Source organism: Alligator sinensis, unplaced genomic scaffold (genome assembly GCF_000455745.1).
Source record: "Alligator sinensis unplaced genomic scaffold, ASM45574v1 scaffold551_1, whole genome shotgun sequence".
Taxonomy (NCBI): domain Eukaryota; kingdom Metazoa; phylum Chordata; order Crocodylia; family Alligatoridae; genus Alligator; species Alligator sinensis.
In genome coordinates this window covers 778869-788840 of record NW_005842526.1, presented here as the reverse complement: position 1 = coordinate 788840, position 9972 = coordinate 778869, and the positions used below count along the sequence as shown (strand labels likewise).

General features: G+C 50.5%; 1 protein-coding gene across 1 annotated transcript in view; it reads left to right on the top strand.

The window, feature by feature from the left end:
- Positions 1 to 9514, top strand: part of KRT80 (keratin 80) — a 19343-nt gene extending 9829 nt beyond the window's left edge. The window contains exons 4-9 of the mRNA XM_006031728.3: positions 987 to 1082; positions 3926 to 4090; positions 4946 to 5071; positions 5710 to 5930; positions 6441 to 6496; positions 6586 to 9514. Coding sequence (XP_006031790.2) covers positions 987 to 1082; positions 3926 to 4090; positions 4946 to 5071; positions 5710 to 5930; positions 6441 to 6496; positions 6586 to 6818 — 897 coding nt within the window. The 3' untranslated portion in view covers positions 6819 to 9514. The remainder of the gene's footprint in view (positions 1 to 986; positions 1083 to 3925; positions 4091 to 4945; positions 5072 to 5709; positions 5931 to 6440; positions 6497 to 6585) is intronic.
- The last annotated feature ends 458 nt before the right edge of the window (positions 9515 to 9972 follow it).

Genomic DNA, 9972 nt, shown 5'->3' with positions numbered 1-9972 from the left:
GGTAGTTGAGCTTGTAGATGTTTCAGCAGCCAAGCATGCTCAATGGGGCCTTGGAGATGTAGGTCCAAGTCTCAGTGTAACCATCTGTAGGGTTAATCCTCCCATCCCTTTGTGCAGCAAAGCATTGTGGGCAGGGTCACAACACTAAATACCCTCAAAATGTTCAGGTACTTCAGGAGCAGAAGCCATGAAAGCCCCTCAGTGATAATAGAGTCATGCTGGGTCTGTATTTGAGCAGGAAACCTGCCTCTAAGGAAAACCTAGGGTGCTAAAGGCATTGGTGGTGCAGATGAGTAAGGGACATTTCTCTCATCTTATATCAGACCTCCCAGTGTGGTCTCTACTGTCCAGACTCACTTTCTGAATCTCTCTGTTCCCCTGCACCATCACCATGCACCTCCCAGCTCAAATCCCTGCACTTACCACTCTGACCCGCCTCCCTGCAGCCTCCCTTACCTGGGGCTGCCCTATCATCCAACCACCAGCCCTGAAGCTCTTCTCTTCTTGATAGGCTGGAGCCAACTGACCCCTTAACTCTGGCTTGCTCCTTATATACTCTGAAATGGGCAGAGCCAAAAGTAAGCTGCTCCCCTTCCCTTAAAGTGCCCTCCTCAGAAATAATGGGGAAAGGAGCCCCCACTGTAAAGGCATCAGAAATGAAGTCCAGACCATTTGGTACAAAAGCATGGCATATTAGGTCCAGGGCCTTGAGCAGATGCTGTCCCATCGAGACTTTTGCATTGATTCAATTACAAGGACTCAGCCCCTGAACTCCCAGCAGGGTGACAAACAGGATGCAAACGCATCATGATTTTTCCCATTTCCTTGATAGAAGAAGGACCCCCCAAAATATTTCACCTGCTCTGCAGGCAGGAGAGCAGAGTTAATGGGTAATGAGTGCACAGTAGGAAAGATCTCTCAGCCCCAGACACAAATCCCAGTCCAGCCTGCAAACCACTCATGGTCATGTCTTTCTTAACCTGCAGGATCTGGATGCTGGCACCTTGCACAGAACAGAGCTGGAGGTAAAGCTGAATGGACTTCAAGAGCACATGGAGTTGAAGAAATCTGTATATGAGCAGGTAAAAGGCAGCGATAAGGACAGGAGCATAAGTGTGAGCTGCTGGCTGGGGAGCCCTTGTCCCCTGCAGGGAGGTTTCCCTATAACTAGGGAATGGGCTCACAGGGGCACTACAGAGAAGGAGCCCAAGATGATGCACCAAGTGGCTGAGACTGTATGCTCTCCACTAGGGCTCCCACAAGAAGACAGTCCTAGCCTCACTTCTCTAACCACTGAGCCCTGCTGCACCCTCATCACAAGGCAATGGGAACTCAGACCCAGCATATCTACCAATGCTGACTGCATCTGTGGGGAAAAGACCAGTGCCGCACCTATGCCTCCGGGGCTGCTCACTTAGGAGGAGCCCTACCCTCCCAAGACATAGGCCCATCGTCCCCTGGAGCTGCTTTGCTTAGGGACTCATGCTGTTGACTTTGGCAGCAGGTTGCATTTTTGCATGCACCCTTTGTGCAAAGTGACAGCTGCCTGGCTGGGCCCTACTCCTCCCTCCTGATGGAGCTCAGCCTCCATGGTGCTCCTGGCTGAGCTGAGGGACATCAGGGATCTTGCTTCAGCTTGGACGATCTCCTCTTTTCCTGTGGGGGGAGTCTCAATCTCTGCATGCTAAATCTGTTACCCATAACTTTTCTTTAGCACAAGAGGTCTCAACCCCTGGCCAGTGGAGCTGTCATCTGGCTCTGCATGGATCTGAAAATATGGCAGTGAGGGAGCAGTGGCAGCAAATTGCTTCTCCTTTGCTGTCAGATTTTCTGAACCCAGGAGAAGCCCCAGAAAGCAAGGCCCTGTGAGCTAGATTGGATGCATAGGGCCGGCATGGGGCTGATCTGAGTGGCACAGGGCTGCTTGGGGAGGCACAGAGCTCATCAGCACTCATTAGGGCAGCGTGGAGCTCATTCCTAGTGCATGGAGATGGGCAAAGGTGGCATGGAGCCTGAGTCTGTTGTGCCAATCCAGCCCACGGACTGGCCCCATGCCACTCATCCAGCCTGTGGTTGAGCACCACTGCTCCAGTATAATCCACCACTGGAAAGGAAGGGTCAGCAGTCCCAGCGGTTTGACATTTCCCACGTCTCACAGCAGAAAATCTTTCATGCTGCACAGCCTGGTGTTAGACAAGGATCAGGACAGAATGGGAGCCAGGACTCCTGGGGTCCGTTCCCAGCTGGAGGAAGGTCTGGTGGACTAGCAAGTAGAAAGAGAGCCTTGATTTCTGGGTTCTGTGCCCAGCTCATGGGGGGAAAGCAGTCCAGTGGTTAGAGCAGAGAAGGAAGACTCTTGGGTTCTGTTTTTTGCAGGGAATACAGTCAAATTCTGGCAAAAGAAGGGCAGAAAGGGGGAGAAAGGAGAGAGAAATTGGAAAAATCATCCTGATTTGATTCAAAATGAGAAATGTTCACAGCAAAGCCTCAAATAATCAAAAGAACATTAATGACATTGGGCAATAATCCCCATTTTCTTCCCCATCAACCCACCCCCACTAAGAAAGGGGCTACAGAGTTTGCCACTCTGCCGAGGTAAGAAAGATGATCTGGGACACGATTCTGCTCTCGTGGCCTGTTTCACATCCACGTAACCCCTGATTCTGAGCAAAAATCAGCAGCAATGTATTTACTGGCATAAGGAGGAGAAGAATTAGCCCTCTGTGTTCATAGTATGCATTTGCTCATCCAGGTGTTAGCTGCCTTTTGTATGCCCCCTAGGTATATATACACTAGGGATTAAGCACTGGTAAGAAAGAAACACTTAAAATCCTATTCCATGAAAAGGGGTTTCTTTTCAAGGGTTACATTTGAATCATCCAGCCTGGCCTGGCTTTTGTTCTGCCAGTCGGGGAAAGGCAAAGCAAACAAGGTCATTTTTCCTCCTGAACATATCAAAGCATATCAATGTATAAAGGAACAAGAAGGTGGAACGAAAGCAGGGTGACGGAGATGAAAGGCAGGGATTGGAAGAGGCTTATTCTGCTCCCGCTGGCATAAATCTGGAAGAGCTCTGCAGAAATCAATAGTGCTACACCACTGAAGGAAGGGGAGGACTTCTGAGCTGCAAGGAAAACTATGAATGCCATGTTTGCTGTGGGGTTAGGAAGCCTTCAGGTTTGGTCTTGCCTGGCTGCAATGTTTAGAGAAACATGGTTTACAAGTAGGGATTAGGGGTCCTTTCAGATCCACTGAGCTGTATCTGCATCCATCATTGCTCGGATCCTCCCCTCCGCCAGTGCCATGACTGTATCAATCATCAAAATAAATGGCCCAGAGCTGGGAGCTGCAGCTTTTGTATTTTGGCTGGCATGTGCTTGCAGCTACTGTGGTTCATCGCCTGGGTTCAGACGTTCTCGAGGACATGAGGTTCACTCTGGGACATGTGTGATGCCGTATTAAAGATGTGTCTCCTACTGGATAGAATCAGAACTGCCCAGGCATGTGTCCTAAGCCCTATAGTGTTAAGGATTGATGGAGATTCTCCATTAGCTCAAGTGCTCAAGGGCATATGCTGCAACAAACGGATGTAGGTAGCTTCAGTAGCAAATCCCAGCACAATCTCAGCTACGAACCGTGCAGGTGGCAGGGCATAAATACGTTCTTGCATTTAGCACCCAAAATAATCCAGGCTGCTGTGTCCCTAGCTCACATGCCCATTGCAGGGGAACGTGGCATCTGGGAAGATGCACAACCAAAATCTGTTGCAGGGGCAGTGCACCAGTGGTCTAACCCAGCACGGGTTACAAACTGCAGGTGGGAGAGATTTGGCTGGTCACACACAGCTGAACTGCCAGGGCTGAGCTGATGAGAACTTCCCTTCCCACACATCAACTCCCCTCTATTCTCCTTCCCTGTCATCCAGGAGCTTCAAGAGCTGCTAGCAGAAGTGAAGGACATCTCAGTTGTCCTGGGAATCGATACCAGATGCAACCTTGACCTGCACAGCATTGTGGAGGAAGTGAGGGCTCAGTATGAAGCCCTGGCTGTTTGGAGCTGGAAGGAGGCAGAAGCACATATCTGGAGCAAGGTAGCTGTCTAACCAGCATGGGAGACCCAGTGCTGGTGTGGGGGGAAGGGGAGAGAAAAAAAGTAGCAACCTCAGTGATAGCTAATGGATGGATGGGCAGATGGGTGTGTCTATGGCTGAATTAATAGAGAGAAATGGGTGCATGTGAGAATGGGTGGATGGATGAAAAGATAGCAATTAGAGGGGGGAGATGGGTACAAGTGAGGATGAATGGATGGATAGCAACTGCAGAAATAAAGGAGCATGTGTGAGCCTGGATGAATAGAGAGCGAGCGAGATGGGCACAGATGGATGACTGGATGGACAAGTAGAAAGCTAAGTAGATTAAAGAGCTGGCTGATAATGCCTCACCTGCAACCCAAAGACAGGATACTGTGATCAAATAGATGCATGCTCATGAGACGGATAGACATGGGGATATGCGTAGACAGGGGCTGGGTGGCTGGAAAGACAGATGAAGTAATTAAGTCAGACAAATTGAAAGGCAAGAGGCTGAGAGGGAAGGGAGCAGGTCAGCAGGTGAACAAGGGAAAGGAGAGAGGAGGCAGAGAAAAGGGGAGCCCAGAAGTTGAGGAAAAGATGACAAGGAAAAGAGAGGGAGGAAGGGAAGGGGTGGGAGGGCCCAGCACCATGTCACTCCACTGCCACCCAGTGTGTTTGCCATCCTGACATGGCCACAAGAGACCCCCTTCCCCACCTCTGAACCCTGCTGCTGTCAGGCTTGGTCTTGTCCCCACAAAGATGCCTCTTTCAGTAACCACCCCGGTCCCAGGGACAAGCTCACCTGCTGTCCTGGGAGCTGCCTTCTCCCGGGCTGTCACTGGGGTGCAGTTCATGCCAGACTCTTCCCTGCAGCTGAATGAAGGGGTCCCACGCTCCGCCATGTATGGGAACCATCTCTTCAACAGCCGGCGGGAGATTGCTGACCTGAACATACAGATCCAGAAGCTGAGGTCCTGCATAGTGTCCCTCAAGAGCCAGGTGAGCTCGGCATCTCAAACGGGAGACAAATGGCAGCTGGGCCCTGCTAAGAGCCAGCTCCCCCCAGGCTCCCCCTAGACAACAAGTCTCCTGGGATTGACTATTATTTATCGTTAGATCCAAGGCTTCTAGCAAGATTAGGTCTGCGTGGTGCTAGGCACTGTGCACAGACTAGGAGACAGCCTTTGTCTCATGAGGAGCTCACAGACAGAGATGAGAAGGGAAACTGAGGCATGGGGTGGGGTTTTGGCTTGCTAAGATGGTTTCTTATGGAAAGGTACAGTGGCTGGTCTCAGGCCTGGCAGTGCTGGGCCCTCGGTCACTGCCCCTCATCAAAATGTTGGAGGCTCCCTGAGAGGTCAGGCTGGACATAGGGCATTGGGATGAAAGGTCACAGTCTAGGCTATACAGACTGCAGTGGATCTCATTGTCCCTTCTGGCTTGAAGCTGTAGGCAACGCTGAGCCCCACTGCCCTAGATGCTCACTGCAGTGGGGCCAGCCCACAGGATACTCCAGAGAGCACAAGGGAGGCCATGCAGACAGCAGGTAGCACAGGCCCGAGCCAAGGGTGCTGGGGGGTGGATACTTCCAGCTGGGTCCAAGCCACCCATGTAACATCCCCCTTTGAACCCTCCAGTGCCTGAGTTTGGAAGAAAGCATCAAAGAGGCTGGGGAACAGGGTGAGTTTGCTCTCCAGGATGCCAGTGCCAAGCTGGCCAGTTTGGAGGAAGCCCTGCAGAAGGGCAAAGAGGATGTGACTCACCTGGTGAAGGAGCATCAGCAGCTAATGAACACCAAGCTGGCCCTGGACGTGGAAATCCTCACCTACAGGAAGCTGGTGGAAGGGGAGGAGAGCAGGTGAGTCGGGATGACTGGCCGGGCAAGGGGGAAGAGATGTCCATAAACTGCCCAGGGAGCCATGGCTTGGATCTGTGCCTTGTTCAGTGTGCTTTCAGGACAGCAGAAGAGCAGGCCCAGAGCACCATCCTGTGCCTGCACCCTGTCTCTGTTATGAGACCCAGCCTCGGGCTCTGAAACATACTGCCTTCAAATCCAGGGGTGGCTCCATGGTACCTCTTGACATCACAGCAAAGGTGGTGGTATAAGAGAGGGGGACCATCCTGCACCCTCAGCTAGCTCCATGCTCACAGAGAAGTTCCCGCAGGCTCCGCCAACACCTCCATTTACACCTAAGCCAGCCCCGTTCTGGTGGGAATGGCACAAGGGTCAAGTCCCACATCCAGGACCACAATCCCTTGGAAGTTGCTGGCTTCTAGCAGCATGGGTCCATGTTTTGGGAAGGGGAGCGTTTTGCACAAGGGTCTGGCACGCATCAGCCCACCTTACTGCCGGCCATTTGTTCCACAGCATAGAGTCTCCAGCGCCCACAGTCATTACCAGCATCCACTCCAAACCGAAGTCCGGTAAGTATTTATCCCTTTACCTCGATGAAACCAGCAGCAAGGTGGGAGGCGAAATCCAAAACTGCTCCCGTCCTCTCTCTCCTTTGCAGCTGCAACCAGCTTCAGCAGCTCAGCAGCTTCCAAAGCAGATCCTAGAGGAAGGGGGAATCCCACAGAGAAGATGAACCTAAACAGAGGCACGGTGGAGGCCGTCCTCTCCAGAAGCCAGAGCGATGGCTCAGCCTCCCAGAACACACCAGCCCAACATGACGGGGCCCGTCCAAAGCCTCGTTCCCTGTCTAACGTAGAAGGCCACCTGGAGAAACCCAACCAAGAAAAATAAATCCCAGGCACCCTGGCAGCTGCACCTGAATGGAGACCACCTGATGCCCAGTCCTAGCCAGCATCTTCAGCTGGAACTGGGATTCAACCTCAAGCCCGCCCCTTCCAACCAACACTTGCCATACATCATCCCAGTTTGCACCTCCATTACCAGTCGGAAATGGGAGCCTGTATTGGACATGACCCCCGCTTTGAACTTGCCAGACTCTCACATCCAAGCCCTACCAAATCCCTCCTGATTTTAGGCCATGTACAGCTTAACATGCTTCAAGATCGTTATACGGAAAGCCCTGCAAAAGTGGGAAGCGTCATCCCGCAAGCTTCAATGATGCTGAACCAGAAGCCATCAGGACAGTCCTTTTTACCAGTATTACAAAGCTGTTCCTCTCTTTCCTTCTTGCTTTATTTTGTGTGTAGGGGATTGAGGTTGTTCCTTTCTTCTGGCTTACACGGGCAGCGCAGGGTGTTTTCAGCAAGTCGATGTTAGGTCACATACAAACACTTGAAGCCCAGTGGGTTTGCAAGATCCAGGCTTGTATCCCACTTGGTGATATTTTCCTGTACATGCTGGTTACCGCAGGAGAATTTTTGGCTAATACCAGAATCCTTAGTAAGAGGTGGAAGTTTTCCTTGTTGCCAGAAGGCATTGAATTTTGCTGATGTTCGGCAAACCATCCTGAGAGCCTGATTCTAATCTCAGTAACACCAGAAAAACCTCATTGACTTCCAAGGCATTTGGTCAAATTTCTGATCTTAATTACAGTGAGGCAAAGCCAAGATAACTCTTAATTATAGGTGTTGCCTCTCATCATTCTTACACTCCCAGAAAGCCAGAGTGACTCCAGTTACTTAGCATTGGTGTTGTAGCAGCCAGGATGGTCCAGGTAACATGGCAGATGATAGATCTGCTTAATGATCTCTATTACTGGACCAACAGCATACTTGGGAGAGATGTTAGACAAGCTTTCAGGAACCAAATGCCCATCCTTCAGGCTCGGAAAGAAACCTATACAGCCTGAGCTAAACAAAGGTAGAGCAATGACTTTTGTTTAGCACTATTTTGTAAAGCAGAATGGTTACTCAAAAAAAAAAAAGTGGGGGGTGAAGGTGAAGAGAGCAGTGGGGAAGGATTCAGAAGTGTCTTCAGATCAAGCAAGCAGATCTTAAACCCCACCATATCTTTCTAAATGCCCATTTTTGCATTACCTGTGCTCTCTCTGATTTTGTGGGGCATGCAGAAGACTTTAGAAGAGACGTCTGAATATTTACACAAGTGCTTTCGGGCAGCGGTTTCCAAGCTGCAGTCCATGGGTATTGTGCCTGGGCACTGCAAGGTGTTTTCAGATGGAAAAGGCAAGGATCGTGACATGTAAAGATTGGATGCAGGGACTGTGCAGTGATCCATGAGAAATGGAGAGGGGTGACAGTGGTCTGTTGGCCTAAAGTGCTTGGCTATCACTGCCCTAAGGATGTCCCATTCCTTGATGGTTAGGATGGTTTCCATTGGCTTCCGACCTCTGCAAGCTTATGGGGAGAAGTCACCCCTGTGCAGAGAGGCAAGATGCTCAAGATGCACTTAAGCGAGCAAAAGCAGGACTTCAAGCAAAACCCTGCCGGAGCAAGACAGGGCTTGCAGACAGGGGACAATAAGATCTTGCCTCAGAAAATTCATCCCACAGCCTGGTGTCTACACCATTAACAACTGGGTTCATTGCTGCTTGTTCTGGGATATTTATTGGTCTTCCTTGAAATGGAATAATCCACATGACATTATGTATGTGTATATATGGGTTTTTTTGTCATAACTTATAATGTGGCTTTGAACTTACAGGGCCAGGCCTCCCAGGTCTTGTCAATGAATATCACTTCATTGACATCAGTGGAATGGCTCAACTGATAACAGCGGAGAATCTGCCTTGAAGTATATAGATAGGTCGATGGATTCCTTTTTTTGCACATAGTACTATACACCCTGCCTTGCAATATTTCTCTATACCAGGGCCAAACTCAGCATTCAGCTCCATTCATGCAGCCCCATTCAAGTTAACGGGCTCGCACAGAAGTTGAGTTAATAGAGAGGGCCTCTTTGTGTAGTTCTGTTGAGCAAAACACAGTATTTCCACATTTCTGTACAGTAGCTAATTGCTGTAGCATCCCTGTAACCAGCATGTCGGGTCCCCAATGCTATGGTTGTTTAATAAAGTACGGAGTGGGCATGGAAAGGGAAAAGGCTGGTGGGTGTCAATGATTTTCTTACAGCATCCAGACAGCAAATGCCTTTGAGAAATGGGTTGCTCCTTGCTATGCAAGTAGGGAACCTAGTTTTTGTCACTCACAGAGAGGGGAGGTATCTAGGGGAAGATCAGATGAATGCCCCAAAGAAGTGAATGCAACATGCATATGCTAAGGTTTCCCACGTGGATGCTCACCTTGAAGAAAGATTATGTTACAGCTAGTTAAGAGCACTTTGCTCTGGAATAAGAGTGTCCACACAGAGATTGAACGCACTTATATGACTTACCCTTCCAAGCTCCCAGTCCAAGATGCAGACCCCTACTCTTGCTGCATTTGTATGACCTTTCCTGAGGATCCCCACATAGCTCCTTACCCACAGTGCACCTTTACTCCAATACCCTGCTGGAAGAGTGAATCAACTGAGCTCCAGGGTGACTCTTGGCCAGCACTGATCAAACACGTGCCTTCCTCAAGAGCATCCACCATGCCTTTTCTGATGCCTCATTGGAGACACTCTGAAATGCCACAAACAAGGGGAAGAGCTGCTGTTGCAGTGCTACCTGGCACAACTTTGCCTGCCCAGCCAGGAGGTCTGAGTGTGCCTTGTTCACTGCAGGGATTGCATTCCTCTCTGGGAAGGGCAGGGTGGCAGGCTCGCTTAGTGCCTGGCCGCCCTTCCCCTGGCTGCCATGGGGCAAAGCCTCTGGCTAGAGAATACTGGGCACATCTACACGTGCGATTAAGGTGACTGAATAAATTCAGGAGCGGTTTGTGGTAGAGTTCATTGCTCCAGGGTATGCCATTTGCATGTGAGCATGCTGAGCCAGGTTGGAGCAGCCCTGGCTGGTAAGGGGCCCCAGAGGTCAGCTTGCCAGCCCGGAGATGCTCTGACTCGGGTCGATGTGCTGCGGAGGGGCTAA